General features: G+C 41.3%; 1 protein-coding gene across 3 annotated transcripts in view; it reads left to right on the top strand.

Annotated features, from left to right (window-relative positions):
* Positions 1 to 15,836, top strand: part of SHISA7 (shisa family member 7) — a 41,947-nt gene extending 26,111 nt beyond the window's left edge. Inside the window, exons 4-7 of one of the 3 annotated variants that reach the window (XM_034419502.3) lie at positions 1,827 to 1,892; positions 11,446 to 11,598; positions 13,368 to 13,989; positions 15,471 to 15,836. In XM_034419502.3, coding sequence (XP_034275393.1) covers positions 1,827 to 1,892; positions 11,446 to 11,598; positions 13,368 to 13,989; positions 15,471 to 15,540 — 911 coding nt within the window. In that variant the 3' untranslated portion in view covers positions 15,541 to 15,836. Of the gene's footprint in view, positions 1 to 1,826; positions 1,893 to 11,445; positions 11,599 to 13,367 lie in introns of all 3 variants that reach the window. The other 2 variants (XM_087891843.1, XM_034419504.3) reach the window with 2 other exon arrangements.
* Positions 15,837 to 17,218: the final 1,382 nt, after the last annotated feature.

The raw sequence follows: 17,218 nt of genomic DNA, 5'->3' as shown, positions 1-17,218 counted from the left end.
ATAAGGCAGTGTTTTTTCAACCTTGGCAACTTGAAGATATGTAGAGTTCAGCTCCCAGAAAAGCTGGCTGGGGAATTCTAGGCAGTTGAAGTCCACCCATCTTCAATATGCCAAGATTGAGAAACACTGCAATAAGGGATCTCAAGCTCAGGCATAGTAAGGTAAACATTTTGGTCTTTGTTTCTTGGAAATCATTTCCAAATTCTCGATTAGGCTGCAAATGTTCTGATGAAAATAATTTGCGTCAGGAATAGGGTGAGTGATATAGCTTGATTTCTAAACTAAGAAGAAGCTTTGAACTGGACAATGGTCAAAAGGATTCTTTTTCCTTTTTACAACCCTATAATCCATTGGCTGTAATGCCAAACCATGGTTTGTACAAACTGAGAAATATCCATGAGTAGGTCATGATATTTGAACCAATCCCATCTTGCAAAGCGTGGAAAAGCCGTGAAATCAAGACGGAATACACAGGTTTCAAGAAACATTCTCCTGGATGTTGGCTCACTGTTGAATCAAGCATACCTTCCAAGAAGTCAAAAAAGGTAAAAGTTTCATTATTTGTCTGTAGATCTGGCACTTCCATTGTCTGGAGTCTAAATTCTGGTGAGAATAAATATTGGTTGTTAAGATCCAAATGGAAGATCTTTTCAAACCTCTTTGGATTAAAAAAAAAAGTTAGATAAATATTACTGAGAGTAGAAACAACAATGTATCTACACAATGCAGTACACTTTCCTAGAACCACTGAGATAACTTTTTGCCAACTACCAGCACTCTACTGCCCCTGTGTTTTATCTCCATCCTTTCTCCAGCTCCTTCCCCTCTGCAATTTCCCCCTAGGAGTATCTCAGGCTAACTTCTGCAACTTGGAGGTTGCAGCGTTTAAATTATATATGTATCTCAGCAGCAGGAACTAAGCTGCAAAAAACGGGGAAACAGCCTGTTTGCCATGACAACCAATTCTAGCTGTCTGGCTGTCTTTGTGCTGGCTCAAACATTAATATTAGGGTAGTTAGGAGGGGGAGAGAACTGCATTCAGACACAAAATTACTCCTTTTCCAGGTGAAAAGAAAAGGAAAGTGTGATTTTCTGTTCAAGGACATTGCACTTTCTTCTCAGAGTCCTGCCAGGGAAATGACCATAATCATTCTAATAGCAAACTCAGGTAGTGATTGTAGACTAGCCCAAACAGAGCAACAGACAAATGATAGGAAGGGCAGCAGCATGCATAGGAGAGCCCGAGCTTTATAGGAGGTGGGAGTGGGTGAATGTAAAATCTGCTATCCAGGTGCTGAAAAGCATCCTGATACTGTTCCTTGTTTTCTGTGTCTTTGTCTTCTCTTTGTCAAACAATTTGAAAAATCACAGTAAGAAGGAAGGGAAAGAGAGAATGCTAGCACCAGACAAGACCTGGGAGTCATAGAAAGTTGCCCACTTTTTTTCTCTCCGCTGAACTGCATACCTGTCACTGCCCTGTAAACATTAACGTTTAGCTTTCTGTGGTGAAAATAATTCACAGGTGATTTCTGCAGATCACATTCCTCCAGCATGTGCAATCTAGGAAAACAAGTTTCAAAAGGAGACCTAACAAGATCATTTCCCTTTGCAGAGTGTTCTGAGCACTGCCATGTTTGGACGCAGACCAAAAGCTGCAAAGAGGAGGACCAAATGCGTTTGGGTCCTCTCTGATTTAAAGCAAGCGGGATTGGTACCCATAGTCCAGAGCTGATGCTTGGAAAAAACCTGAATGAGATGACCTCTAGTGGCCGCCTGCGGGAACATGCAGCGCGGCTCCATGCATGCTTCTCTTTTTTGCCTTGCAGATAATATGCATCACAATTACATCCATTTGAACGTCAACAGCCCTAAACACCACACAGCCACTCTGGGTAAGTGTCCAGTGGTGTCTGATCCCTAGCTAGCGACTGATACAAACAGAAGATGCAAAAAGTGTTGGGAGAGTCCCATCAAATCACTGATTTGTTATATACCTTTTCATACATTTATCATTCATTTACACCCAGAGCTTTATATGTATTTATATGTAAATGGCTTATATATGGTGGTGCTACTTTTCAGTTGAAAAGTTCCCTAAATTGATATACAACATAGATGGTCTTTTACAACCTCAACCTCACATCAATAGTGTATTTAGGAGTCCTCAATTTTCTGCAGTTTATTGGAAGAATAGGAAATTATTGGCTATGGCTAACTAACATGAATTCAACATAAGGCACTGCTTCTCAAAGCTGGGTAAATTACCCAAAATTGGGTAAAAATGTTTTTTCTTTTGATAACAACACTTGAACTCATTACTGATCACAGCAAGGACACTTAAATTGACTTCCAGATTGCCACATGTACTAAAATATATTCAAAAAGCTCCCTATGTATTCCAAATTATGATGAAAAATCAGGGGAATTACCAATGGTAATTTAGCAAAATGACATAAAGATAGTTCAGTGATGTTGGTTTTATAATTCAGATAGTCCTTGAGTTACGACCATTCATTCAGCAATGGTGCTGAAGGAAGGGGCTTACCACGGTCCTTGACGTTCAATAAGACTTTCTGACAAATGGTTTGGGGTAATGAAGGAAAAAGTTTGGGAGGTGCTACCTTAAGGAGAGTGTATATGGTAGATTTCTGATCTCATATGTTGTTTTATTTTTATTTTTTTAAAAAAAAACAGGCTTAAGAACTCCCCTGGATCAAAAGGTGATTCTGAGATAGACAGTTTTATTTTTTTATTTTATTTATTTATTTATTAAATTTTTATACCACCCTTCTCCCGAAGGACTCTGGGTGGTGAACAGCCAAGATTAAAATACATACAATATGAAAATTAAAATAATTTAAAACATGATTAAATTAATTTGGCTTCCCCAATTTAAAACCCCTTATCCATAAAATTAACCAGTTAAAATTTTTAAGCCAGTCCGGCTTGCTGAAATAGAAAAGTCTTCAGGGCCCGTCGGAAAGTATGGAGGTCCGGAATCAGTCGTATCCCTGGGGGTAGCTCGTTCCAGAGGGCAGGTGCCCCCATCGAGAAGGCTCTCCCCCTGGGGACCGCCAGTTGACATTGCTTGACTGACGGCACCCTGAGGAGACCCTCTCTGTGGGAGTGTATTGGCTGGTGGAAGGTTATCGGTGGCAGAAGGTGGTCTCGTAGATACCTAGGCCCTAAGCCATGGAGCACTTTAAAGGTTTAAAGCATTAAAGGTTTAATGCTCTTCCCTTTGTAATGTGGGTGGGTCACCAAATAGAGTAGGCAGAGATGAATATGGATGTTGAGAATAGACATCTAGTACAAACTGTGACGAAGAAAAGAATGACAAAATTGCAATGTCATGATCCAAATCTCATCCTTTTCTATTTGTGACCCAATGCCAGATGCAAGTACTGTATATAAGCCAAGGAATTTTATGTTGTGACCATCATGATCCTTGTTTGTCAGTTCCCTTCTTTCCATTCTCACAGGCACCTATCATTTGAAGCAGAAAGTTAAATCAGTTAACCAGTTTTGAGGGTTACCATCAAAAAAGTTTCGAAGACTTGAACTTAACTCCTGGAGACTAGATGGACATGTCCATGTTGTTTAACATAAGTAGAGCCTTGTTGTATCAGGTTGTATATTGTATTATGGCCAACTGAGTCCTACAGTCGTTTCTCACAGTGGCTAACCAACTGCACAAGGAAGTCCACTAGCCTCCCAGTAGATAGCCTCCAGAGGCAGTTCTACTGCCAACAAGGCATTTGATCCTCATGACTTCCAGAAATTGGTCCAACCATTTTTGAAGGCTAATAGGCTGCACCACTTCTTGTGGCAGCAAATTCCAAAGTTGAATTGTTTACAGTCAAAAACAAAAGGGCACCTTTTCAGGGACACATAACAATGAAACGTATGGTTTTATACATTTAAATTAAATTATAATTATTTTAAAGTTACTTAGGAAAGAAATCAAGTCGCCTCAAGACTGCAATTAACATGCCCTTGGGTTTAATGGCATGTTGTTGGGCTTCGTAAATCTGTTTACTTCCTTTTGGTCTAAATTGTTTTATTAAAACATCAAGCAAATGCTCGTTAACTGAAACCACCACAAAAATGGAAGAAAATACATGTCCGTTTTAATAATGATCTTACCCCAAATAGCCAATGTTTAGTGAGTGCTCCTACAACTACAAAAGGAAGAAAAAAACGTTAAGGGTGTATGTGTATGTCACTCTAACAAATTCCTATTCAGACAGACACACATCCAATTATACACTTACGCATAGACACCCACACATGGCTGCATCATGAAATAAGCTAAGCCAACACATATTGGGAGACAGGAAAAATGAGACAAGGAATATGCAAATTCCTTGGAAGTCGTCTATCTTCGCTGACACCCATTCTAAGAGTGGAGGCCTGATCAATTTCACGTCGTTGATCTGGTCCAAATGTGGACATCCAGAGGACCAAACTTGGTCTGCCTCTGCTACCACTGCCTTATCTAAACCATGTTTTAAGAAAGGAAACACCATGAAATGACACTATAGTGTAATTTAATATGGATTAAAATACAAAGAACCTTCAACCACTTACCCCACCAGAGGAAAATATCCCTACCCATTGGCATCGCTGCTAAAAAATGTTAAGGTTAAGATCCTGACCAGCCAAAACTTGTTATAGAATGGAAAGGCCAGTCACTTATCTGGAGTGTCACTGGAGCAGTATTTTCTCAATCTTGGCAGCTTTAACATGTGTGGAGTTCAACTCCCAGAATTCCCTAGCCAACCCTGCTGCGAGTTGGGAATTGAAGTCCACACATCTTAAAAGTTGTCAAGGTTGAGAAAACACTGCATTCTGCAGGCCATGTGCATCCAGAAGACCAGGTAGATGCTGGCACAAAATGAAAGGGGCAGAGTTGTGCGCAAACAGGGATCACATAATTTAATAGTTCCTGCCTGCTACTCATGATGGTCACAGAGTATATGACATGAAAATGTTTATATTCTGCTTTTACAGCACTGGGAGCTGAGTTATGATGGAGATACGCAGAACAAGCATTGCAATCAAACAGATTGCAATGGACCTGCAATGTAGGTCCAAAGCTACAGAGCACCATTGTCAATATTACAATAGCTTAGAAATATTATAATTTATCTCCCTCCTCCCCAGCTCCTCTTCGAATCCTGAACCACTATTTCCTACAACTAGCAACAGTGATTTAAGGAAAATATTGAATAGGAAATGGGTTTCAGGAATGATTAAACCCTCCTCCTATCCCAAGTCTATATCAAGGCTTCCTATCCTATTCCTTCTTTTTCAGTGGAAAAAGGTGTGATGAATGCTAAACAGTGGACACAAGTAAATACTTAGGGCAGTGTTGGTGAACCTTTTCGGCACCAAGTGCCAAAACGGGAGTGCGCACGCACGGGGTAGAGTGCAGGAAACCCGAAGAGCAGCTCCCCAGCGCACATGTGAATGCCAGGAAGCTGAGCTTCTGGTTTCTGGTGTGCACATGCATGCTGTCACCTGGTCTTCCAGATTCTGGTACGCATGCACACACAAAAGCCAGCTGGCTGGCATGCAAGCACACACTGGAAACTGGAATTTCAGCTTTGTTTCCCTCCAGGAAAGGCAAACTACATGTTACCCTAAGTCTGTGATGGCGAATCGATGGTACGCGTGCCGGAAGTGGCATGCAGAGCCATCTGTCCAGGCATGCCAGCTGTCGCCCGTTGCTCTTCCGGGTTCCGGCGCACACATGCACGCTGGCCAGCTGGTCTTCGCATGTGCAGGAGCACTGGAAACCAGAAGAGCAACTCCATGTCATGCATGCACACACCAGGAAGCTGAGCTTCTGGTTTCCGGTGTGTGCTTGTGCGCCGGTCACCTGGTCTTCCGGGTTCTGGTAGGCATGCACATAAGACCAGCTGGCTTGTGTGCATGTGAGCGTTGAAACCTGGAAGAGCCAACGGGCAACGGCTGGCGTGCCCGGAGAGATGGCTCTGCATGCCACTTCTGGCACGTGTGCCATCAGTTCGCCATCACGGATTTAGGGTAATATGTAGTTTGCCTTTTCTGGAGGGGCACAAAACCTATTCTAGCTGGTTTCTGGGATGATACGCAGAAACAGGGTAAGTGCTAAATAAGTGTAAATGGTACAGCGGTTTCCGTCGGTAAGATGGATGTAAAAAAAAAATGCAGGTAAAACCACAACACATAAAAAAAGGTTGGGGCTTTGATTGCATGGTTAGGTCAACTACTTTGATTTTTTACTCCCTCCTTGTGCACATCCCTGGAACGATAGGACTGCACAATCCTATATATGTTTTCAAAGGAGTAAGCCTCATTGAGTTGAATATTTCAAGCTACGTAAGTATGATGCAATAGAGCAAGTATCTAGAATGTCACTATTCTTTTCAGGAATAAGTCCAGTTGATGTCTTGACTTGTTTCCATTTTAAGATGCTATCACTATGTTGAAGCATCCTGCTATCAGGACATAGAATCATTTCTTAGCATATACTGGTCTATGACTGTAATAAAAATTTTGATTTGATTATTTCTCAGAAGTCAATAATTTTTGGTCTTTCACGTCTTAGCTCCTAGCACCATTCTTCACGGCTGATGATTCTGACCGAGGCTACTGTGAGGTTTAGTTTACCTACATCTGGAAGCTGAGACACCTGGTGTAAAAAAGTGAGCTAGGTTTGAAGCCTTTAGTAAAGAGATGGAGGAAGAAACAACGAAAACAGAAATTACAGTGGCCCTCAGAGGAAAGACAAGGTGGCAGGAACAAAAACAGAGAAGGTGGCTTGATAGAATGACCCTTCCTTCATGGCAGTTAGGTTGGAGCTCAGGGATAGAAATTAATCCCAGGTTTGTCTTAAAATCGTTGATCCTGGCAACCAAGTTGCTTTGGCAGGAGGGAAAATGAATATGTACCTCAGTTAGCCAAGTGCCAAGGCTGGAGGTTTCCTTTGCTCAAACAAAGCTTGTTTCGTAGCACTGGTTTGTACTTGCTAAGCAAGTACAAACTTAAGCAGTTTGCTGCCTGATCTTTGTGCCATATGGAGCTCAGCCTTGCATAGCTTGTAGGACTGGGAGCTTCATACTGAGATGGCCTAAGGTTATGATGTTCTGTTCCTAGAAAGAATAGGCTTCCTGTCTTGTTGAGGTAGTGACTCACTGACGGGTGGATTGGAGTTTTTGGTACAGAGCAGTGTTTGTCAACCTTGGAAACTTGAAGATGGGTGGACTTCAACTCCCAGAATCCCCCAGCCAGCAGCGCTGGCTGGGGGATTCTGGGAGTTGAAGTCCACCCATCTTCAAGCTTCCAAGGTTGACAAACACTGGTATAGAGCTTATTTTGGTTAATCTTTTTAAAACAAGATTGGGTCGGCCAACCTTTAGATCATACAGGTAGTCCTCAACTTATGACCACAATTGAACCCAAAATTTAGGTTGTTAAATGAGACATTTGTTACGTGAGTTTTGTCCTGCTTTACGACTTTTCCTGCTACCGCTGTTAAGTGAATCACTGCAGTTGACAGATCAGTAACACGGTTGTTAAGCAAGTCTGGTTTCCCCATTGGCTTTGCCTATCAGAAGGTCGCAAAAGGGGATCACAGGACCTTGGGAGACAGCAATGGTCATAAATATGAACCAGTTGCCAAGCACCTGAATTTTGATCACATGATCATGGGGACGCTACAAAGGTCGTAACTGTGAAAAATAGTCAAAAGTCACATTTTTTAGGGCTGTTGTAATTTTGAACTGTCACTAAACGAACTGTCGAGGATTACCTGTATTTTATTTTTAAACAAAGACTAGTGGGTTATAATCCGGTAGGCCTCTACCTGTCTTCCCAAATCTGATGCTCTCCAGGTATGTTCAGCATTAATTTTTTAAATCTCCAGCTAGCATTCTCAAAATTTCTAACCAACATTGATCTATGTTACCGTCATTGTCTTATTTTTCTACCATCAGGTTACTTAAAGCATTACTACTTAATTACTAATTACTACTTAAAGCATAGACAAATGAGCAAGTATACCCTATGCATTCTAGGCTCAGCTCCTTTGATATGCATTAGCCCCATGAAGGAAACTTGGTGTGTCTTTTTTTTGTCTCTACTTTCTATCAGAATTTTTTTGAATTTGTGCTTTGCTCTTTGTGTCCTTCCTATAACCTGCTGCTGTTTGATAAATGGGTTTTGTTCATTCGTTTTAAATTATCTTTTGAACCCACTTCTGTCTGAGGGTGTCTAATGTACAATAAATAAATGAGTTTCAGACAACCCCTAACAATTCTTTGTACTTGCAATTGACATACAGATAGTCCTTGACTTATGACCATTTGTTCAGTGAAGGTTCAAAGCTATGACAACTTGGGAAAAAGTGATTTATGACCCTTTCTTGAAGTTATGACCATTGCACCACCCTCACAGAAACGTAACTGCAATTTGACTGAATGGCAATCTGCTCACATTTATGACGATTGAAGCATCTTGAGGTCACATGATTGCGAATTGTCAGCCTGCTTCCAACAAGCAGTCCATTGGGGAAAGCTGATACTCTTAGCGACCGTGTGGTTCATTTAATGACCTCATTATTTGCTTAACGACTGCAGTAAAAATGGTTGTAAATTCAGATCCAGTCACATGATGACTCACTCGGTGACTGAGATTCCAGTCCCAATTGTGGCCGGAAGTCAAGGACTATCTGTACACAAATCTGCAGTGGTTTTCCAGAAATCAGCCCACCTTTTCCATGCTTATTCAGAAGGCTTGCTGTGTTCGGTGGGGCATATGGGATCAAAGCCTTAAAGAAGCATTTGCTCTACTTTCTGATAGCCAATTTCTTTTTCAAACATCGTTATAATAATAATAATATCAAACAAACAGAAAGTTAAGAGTCTTTGAGCAAGGTGGGATAACAAGGCATATTGAAAGGTGTCAGTAATGCTGAGCTGGTAAAACGGAGGAAAACTCAGTTAACAACTGCCTCACTTAGCAATGGAAATTTTGGACTCAGTTGTGGTCGTAAGTCCAGGGCTACCTGTAACTAATTGGTAATTTAATGGTCATTTTCATGTACTTTTCTTGGCAACACTGCAGAAAAGTTTTTTCCAACTTCCAGTCTGTTATTTTTGCATGGTCCCCTATCCAAGTATGAACTGGATCTAACCGCAGGCATTCTGCAATGATTATTTACTAATCAACTAGCCCAACTGCTAACTGTATGATTAATGTCACAGCACTTTTAAATTTAGGAATTGAAGAGCTAAACAAATCTCCTCTTGTCTCTCCCCCAGACCTATACTTTCCTACGAGAGGAGGACTCCATTTGTATCTACTTACAGGCTACTTCTGTGTAATGGCCAGAATTGGGAGCAAGGCAAAGAGTAGATGAATGAAAAAGTGGGGACAGAGAAAGGGGGGGGGGTTGTTCATATATTGGAAAGGGAGATGACCTTTGAGGCTGTTGAAGCTGTGCCCTGAAACAGGTGGAGGGGAATACACACAAAGGAAATAGTTGAGTGGAAAATATATTTTTAACATGGCTGCTGAGACATTTATAATGAATCACAGTGTTGCAGTCATAAATGAAGACCAGTTGGTAATGAAATGGGACAAGCAATTCCTCATGCTGGAAAAAAAAATTAAATGAGTTACTACAGAATCTGCCAGAGGGGAATAGAAAATAGGTAATTAAAAACCAGCTGGTAATGCTGAATTGAGCAAGAAAACAGCTGATTTAAAAGGAAAGTTTCTCAGCTAGTGTTGAAGAGACCCTGGCACTCTCCGCCCCTTGCTAATTTCCCTAGTGGCAAAAGTTATATTGAGTATTAATTGAAAGCACCCCTTGAAAGGCCTTTGAATCAATGCTCTCCTTTGGATCAAACTGTCAAATTAGCTCATTGGGCCAAATTAGTTCACCGGGCCAAATTGAGCTGGTGTTTTTTTAAATCAATTCAAAGAAACGGAGGATTTATGCTATTTCACATTCCCTTTTATTAAAGTAAACAGTCAAAGCAGTTTGAAGATTTGAATTGCCCAGTCAACTCACCTCTTTGAATCAAATTGCACATTGGGATGAAGACATTCGGAAGCTACAGCTGGTGCAGAGTGCCACGGGCAATTTTGGGGGGGGCCTAGAATGAACCCAATAACAGCACTGCTCCATGAACTGCATTAGTTACTGGTCTGCTTCTAGGTGCAGTTCAAGGTGTTGGTAATCACCTTTAAAGGCTTTCATGGCATGGATCCAGGTTACTTGAGGGACCGTCTCACCCCACGGGATTGGCCCGTGCCACTCATGCTGGCAGAGGACACATGGTGGTGTGGGTCATGTCAGCCCCATTATTCCAGTTGGTGGGTCCAGGAGGAGGCCCTTCTCTGCTATTGCTCTTGCCCTCTGGAACATCTTGCCATCCGGTGTGAGGCTGGCCTCAAGCCTCCTATCCTTTCGTAGAGGCCTAAAAACATGGCTCTGCCAATTATCCTAGGGCCCCAGTGAGGGAACAGCACACTGGAGGTGGTTGATCGAATAACAACATATCCCACCTCCCTACTCACTCCACCCTCGCCCTCCCCATGTGTCCTTAGGATTTAATGTAGATTTTAATTATTTAGTTCCCACCCCCTGAAAAAATTTTAGTTTATTGAAAAAAGATTAAAATGCAAAACATCAAAATATTTTTAAAATACACATAACAAAAAATAACAAAAATTGTCTTAAAGGAAAACAACAATATATGCACATGACATCCTTCGTAATTGAAAACTGATTGGTATAGTTAGTACAACAATTTTGGATTCCCGCCCCTTGTAAAACAATGTCTGTGTTTTAATTGTATACGTATAGACATATTTTTATGACTGTAAGCTGCCCAGTTACCCTATGGTAAGATGGGTGGCCAATAAAATTTATAAACAAACAAAACAAACAAACAAATAAATGTCTGCTATCCCGAATTTGAAGTGGGCGTTTTGCATACCTCAATGAGATATCCTTGGAGGACCCACATGGAGGCCATGGGAATGGAACAGGATGTGAGAGCTGCCATCTGGATTCTGCGCCAGAGCAGAATGAACAAATGATTTCCATTCCAGACTCAAGGGTTAGTGTGAAATCAAGTAAAGCAGTGGTGAAATTTAGCCGGTTCTATTCGGCTCAGGCGAACCTATAGCACCGGCAATGGGAGGCTCCGCCCACCCGCCCAGACTTCATCACGTCCTGTTTTTGACCCTCTGCGCATGCGCAGAAAGTCCTGCGTATGCACAGAGGTGTTGCACATGAACGTAGCGAGCAAGTGGGAGTGCTCACATTTGCGAACCAGTAGCGAAGGTAAGTAAATTTCACTCCTGAAGTAAAGTAAAATGCAGCAGAAACCAAGTCTACGAAGACTAACTGATTTTTTTCCTCTAATTTCTCTGCTCCCTTAAAAGACTGGCACATGAATGATACCCCAAGCCATTCCTCAACCAAATACAATACCCTCAGCTGCGCTCGTTCATTTCACAACCTCTCCCATCTGCCTCCATCCTACGAGTCAGCCATCAAGTCAGAACTCAACCGTTACTCCTCACTCAAACGATTGGGTAAGTTGCATTATTTACAAAAGAAACTGAGGAGTTGTTGTTTTTTAAAGAAAAAGGTAACAAACCATCTTGCAAGACTATTCCTTGGGATTAGTAGCTCTTAATAAGTGATGTAGCATATTTCTTCTCACCTATGTACCGGTACTTGTTTCAAAACCTCAGCCTTTGAATTCTATTCCTTAGGTCCTATCTTCCCACAATTTTAGAATTTTAGCACCTGAGCTTTAAAATGCCACACTGAGATTCTCCAGAGAGAGATTTGTTTGATTTTCCTGGGCTTTTTCTGTAGAAGGGGAGCATAATTTATCATGCCAGAGGCCATTCTGACCAAAATATACCGTATATCATAAATTGTCCCATTCAGATATAAGTGAAAGGGAGTGTGAGTGTGAAAGCTGGATATGTGTTTATTTTTTCCTAACAAAAGAACTATAAATGAGAAATACCCATGCACACACACACATGCCCAGTATATTTCTTTGTGATCCATTGTTTCAAGCAACTTTCTCCTCATTCTCCCTGTGGTAGTAATGGAACCCAGGAAAATGAAGTGAGCAAGGAAAGTGGTTTTGTGTCTTTGACTTTTCGGTGAAAACTGCATTTGAGGAGATCTTGGCCTCTGAATTCAGACATCCTAGTCACTGTTTTAACTTTCTATAGTGCCCTGTAAAAATCTACATTTAGTGCTCTAGAATATTATGGGATGTTTCCAAAGAGAGCACTGAACTGCCACCAGTTAACTTGCAAGTGTCGAGCTACCGTGGTGGCACAGTGGCTAGAGTGCAGTACTGCAGGCTACTTCTGTTGACTGTTGGCTGCCTACAATTTGGCAATTCTAATCTCACCAGGCTCAAGGTTGACTCAGCCTTCCATCGTTCCAAGGTCAGTAAAATGACGACCCAGATTGTTGGGGGCAGTATGCTGACTCTGTAAACAGCTTAGAAAGGGCTGTAAAGCACTGTGAAGTGGTATTTAAGTCTAAGTGCTATTGCTATTGCTACCGGTATATGGGAATGAGTCGATTGGAGGAATAGGACATGCAGTAAGTCCTACAAAGATTTCAATCTTACTTGATTGCTATTAGTTTACTGATCTTTCTATATCAATGGAAGAATCCAGTAGACAAATAGATACTGCATTTCAATCACATTTAATGTGGCCACCTAGTATGATCCCTTTTAGACCTAAGCTGTAGGATGGAGGAATACTTTTAAAGTACTGGAATACAGTGTAAGGCTCCAGAACTACAAGTAATTTCCAAAAATCTTAGATTCATTTCCCAGACATCTCCAGCAACTGTCATCAAATTGCAATTAATAAGACAGAAATCAGAAATTATGAAATGATTTCATTTTCATTTTGTTTTACAATCAAATGAAATCAAATCCACATTTGATCTAACCACTGCTTTTTGCACTGTAGTTTCTGGCATAACATTTAAAAGCCAAGTGGGATCATCAGCCCAGAAGACAAGGCAGACTCCTAAGGGGATCTATTCCTTTGGAATTATTCCTTCTGAAAGAAGGCAATCTCGCTATAATCTGAGAAAGAATAGAAACACTGAAGGAACATAGCCGTTGACAGGATGTTGTGTTGTGTTCATGCTCCTTAAAATGGAAGGCATGGCAGTTCTGCACTAAACATTTAGTGCAAACCATTTGCATAGCCATCCATCTATGTCCCTAACATTCCTTTCTCCTGTTTTTAAATCTTACCTGTCCATCTCCCCATCATCCACTGACATCTCACCTTTTCTCCATGTTTCTCAGCAGCGGAGAAGGACTTGGATGAATTCTATGCCAAGCGGAGGCACCTTGCTGAGTTGACTCGAGGGACGCTGCCCTTACATGCCATGAAAATGAACTACGATAGGGATAGCTACTCTGAGAAGTCACACAATCCGCGACGGGTCATGTCACAGGAACACATCCTTTCAGACGGTGGAAGTGGAGGGGGAAGCTACCGCCCATCACATTACGACTACACCATTCCAAGAGAGCGTGTCATATCTCACGAGCGCCTTCTCTCCCGGGAAAACTTGCATTCTCAGGAGCACTTGCTTTCTCCAGAGCGTCTCCATCAACACACGGGTCCCTTCCAGGAGATGCACCTGGGCCATCAGAAGGCTCTTTCTCAGACCAATGTCTGTGCCAGCAGCACCCCCATGCTTGACCACCATCACATGATGATGAAAAACTCTCATCCCACCTCCAACAATTCCCCCAAGGCAACTGCTCCTTGGGAGACCAGCAGTAGTAGTAACCAGGCAGCCGCCACCCGGCGCCAAGGCTTTGCATCTAAGAGGCAAAGCACCATTGATCAAGTCCAATTCATCCCAGGGCACCACCCAACCCAACACCTTCCTACTGGCAGCAAGAATGAGGTCACAGTGTGAGTTGTCCCTTTTCCCCAACTCAGGTTGATTGGACTTTCCAAGGCCATATTTCTCTCCCTTTTTCTGATCCACCCCACCCTTTATTTGGTGCTCACTATCTTTTCCTTGGGGTTTCCTCCCTTATTTTTAGTCTTGTGGCCTCCATCTTGGTTGATGTCAAGTCCTAGCCTGGTCTTTGCTAATGGCACTATCACAGTCTTCACTGACTTCTGATTGGGTCCATTTGACCTGCCAGGTCCTGACAATCTTTGATGATGATATTGGCTGCTGCTATTTAACAATATCAGCATTACAGCTCATGATAAGAAGTGAGTATATTAAGGCCTGCTTGGTTTCATAGAGGGCATCAATTATGCAGTATTAGTCAATTTCTGAAGATATCAAAATTAGTTGGGTTCATACAATTAATGCTGCTACTATCACTTCCTATGTCTGTTGACATTGTTGCTGTCCAGGTTTGGTGACATCAAGGCTGAATTGATTTTTAGTAATCAGGCCTATGGATCCTTCCAAAGCCATGAAGATAGCTTTGCATAAGATCAGTTACTAGGCCCCCATCAACCTTTGATTACAATACTAGTTTTGTCCATCAACATTTGATGGCATCATTGCTCTGGGCCTTGTCTCAGATTTTTGAAGACTAAATACATCACTTGTGGATTTATGAGGTTGGCACCCTTTGCCTCTTACAACTCTAAGCGCTGTGAACCTTGCCAATCTTAGTGGATGCTCCATTGACCAACACCATCGACACCATCAATGGTGTCAACACTGTGGATTCTGTCAGCTGCAGTTCATATAAGCGCTGTGGGTCTTATTGACCTTTGATGCCCTCACCATCAACTTCTGATGGTACTATTAACACTGTGGACTTTTGCTGACATCAACACTGTCTGACTTGTCAGTGATAGATGTCATTATTGGAGAAAGAGGTTTGTTACTGTACTGGTTATGATAGAATACTGTAGGGTATCACATGGACTGATAAAGTCAGTTCCAGTACGTAGGTCCTGTATGGTGATAGGCAAAATCAGTCATGTTGATGTTGGAAGAGGCCATGTCAACATTTCATGATAGTACTGCCAATCTTGATAACTAAGAATGCTATCAAGGTTCCTGTGCCTGTCACATCTTGATGATTTCAGCACAATGGACTTAGCCAATAGCTACAGATTTCAAAGTAGCCAGACTTGGCGACGATGTTGACTTTTGGTGATTTCATCACTGTACACCTCACTCCTCATTGTTGACATGGCTGACTGTTTCTCAGCTCATCCACTTTGCATGAAGCCATTTCTATGGGGCTTCATGTTTTGGGGCTGGTTAACAACTTGGACCTGGTTGTTGGAGACACCTGCCCTTAGTGGTGTACAGACGAAGGTTATTATGATCTTCTGATGATCTAACCTTCACTTTGCTCATACAGTGGTAAAGTGAATAGATGAGACCCCCTTCCACCTCTTCCTCTTCCTTCCAGATGTGCTGCAAGAAGGGAACAGTGGCCATCTTATCCTGTTGCCTCCAGTAACAAGTCTGGTCAGTGCTGAAGGTGGAGGAAGTGGAGTATTACATAATACACAGCCCTTTGCCACTCTCATTCTATCCTTGTGTTATAACGTGTCCATATTTCTGATGATAAAGATGTAGGGCACAATCAAGTCCACCCATTCTGCTGTACATATCTTATTATATATTGCTTGCATTCCATCGATTTTTCTAGTGCTTTTTATTTACCTTCCCATTACAGGGGATATCCATCCATATTGAATTTGTGAGTGCAGTTTTTTAAAAAACTCTGATATTTCAAATGCGATCATTACAAATAAACTTCATCCTAACCCTACCTGCTTTCTCTCCAACTGTGCATCCTCTGTGATGCTCAGGATGCTTAAAAAAATCCTTTCCACATTACATTTTTCGAATGGTCTGTTCTTTTTTTAAGCAAACAAAGACGTATAAAGTATGGCAAACATCCAGTGGGTCACGGTGTTTCTTTAAAAATAAAAACGTGGAAGACAAAAATGATTTCAAAAAGTAAAATCCCCCCTCCCAACCTTAAATTAGCCCTTTGGAATATATATTTTATTTTGTGGATAATTTTGATAAAATAATGCTTGCTTGCTTGGTTGAAATTTTGCTTTCAGCCACTACTACTCTCATTAGTTTAAACATTCATATTCAAGCTTTTCTTAAGCAAATCTTGGGCAAACACTGAGATCTGAATTTTAAATAATAGTTGAATCATCATTGTACTTCTCATATGTATTTCTAATGCAGGAGAAAGATACACAAAGATTTGTAGGTTGATTACTGTCCAGTGTTGGAAATTACTCTTTGCCATATTGAAAACATGGGCTCCTTCAGATTTAATTATATTTCAGCAATATGAGCCTACATGGTTCTATAATTATCAACCTCTCTTCAGTCCCATTCATTCCTTTCAGGACAACTGGTATAATAATCCCAGATTTGTTTGCTTCTCTTTTAGATTAACCATTGTTTGCCGTATTTTCAAAGCAGACTGACAAGCTATGGTTCCTATTGAGTTCATTGCAAACAACCCAACTTCAGATCATAGTTTATTTGTATTTTCACTCACTAGAGTTTAATGCTTAGGTGGCATACTAGGCTTAATTGTTAACTATAATAGTGGCATAGATCACACCTAAATCAAGAGTAGCCAAATTAGATGATTATGTACAAAGCAGAGAAACTAGGTCATTCGCTTTGCCAAAGGAAGAGAAAGATAGAAAGAATGGAACAGACGAGAGAACATTAGTTGCCTTTTCCTTATAATGCTACATGTTAGTGTAATGTTATGGTGTATGCAACCATCATTTAAATCTTCTAATTTCCCCACCTTTGTGAAAGGAATGAGTGCACAGTACAAACATGGCTTCTTTAAAATCTTGGAAAATATTTTTAAATGTATAAGTCTGGTATAAGGGAGAATGGTTTTTTGATGTAATTTCCTCCCCCCCACCACCATTACAGGTAGTCCTTGACTTACAACCATTAATTTAGTGACCTTTTTGAAATTACAATGGCACTGAAAATAATGACTTATAAACAGTTTTCACACATATGACCTTTGCAGCATCCCCATAGTCATGTGATCAATGGTCCTAGGGCACTTGGCAACTGGCTTGTATTTATGATTGCTGCACTATCCCAGGATCATGTGATCACAATTTGTAACCTTTCCAGCAGGCTTCCAACAAGCAA

The sequence above is a fragment of the Pantherophis guttatus genome, chromosome 4 (genome assembly GCF_059756535.1).
Source record: "Pantherophis guttatus breed Tessera chromosome 4, ASM5975653v1, whole genome shotgun sequence".
In the NCBI taxonomy this organism is placed as follows: domain Eukaryota; kingdom Metazoa; phylum Chordata; class Lepidosauria; order Squamata; family Colubridae; genus Pantherophis; species Pantherophis guttatus.
This window is presented reverse-complemented; position numbering and strand designations above follow the sequence as displayed.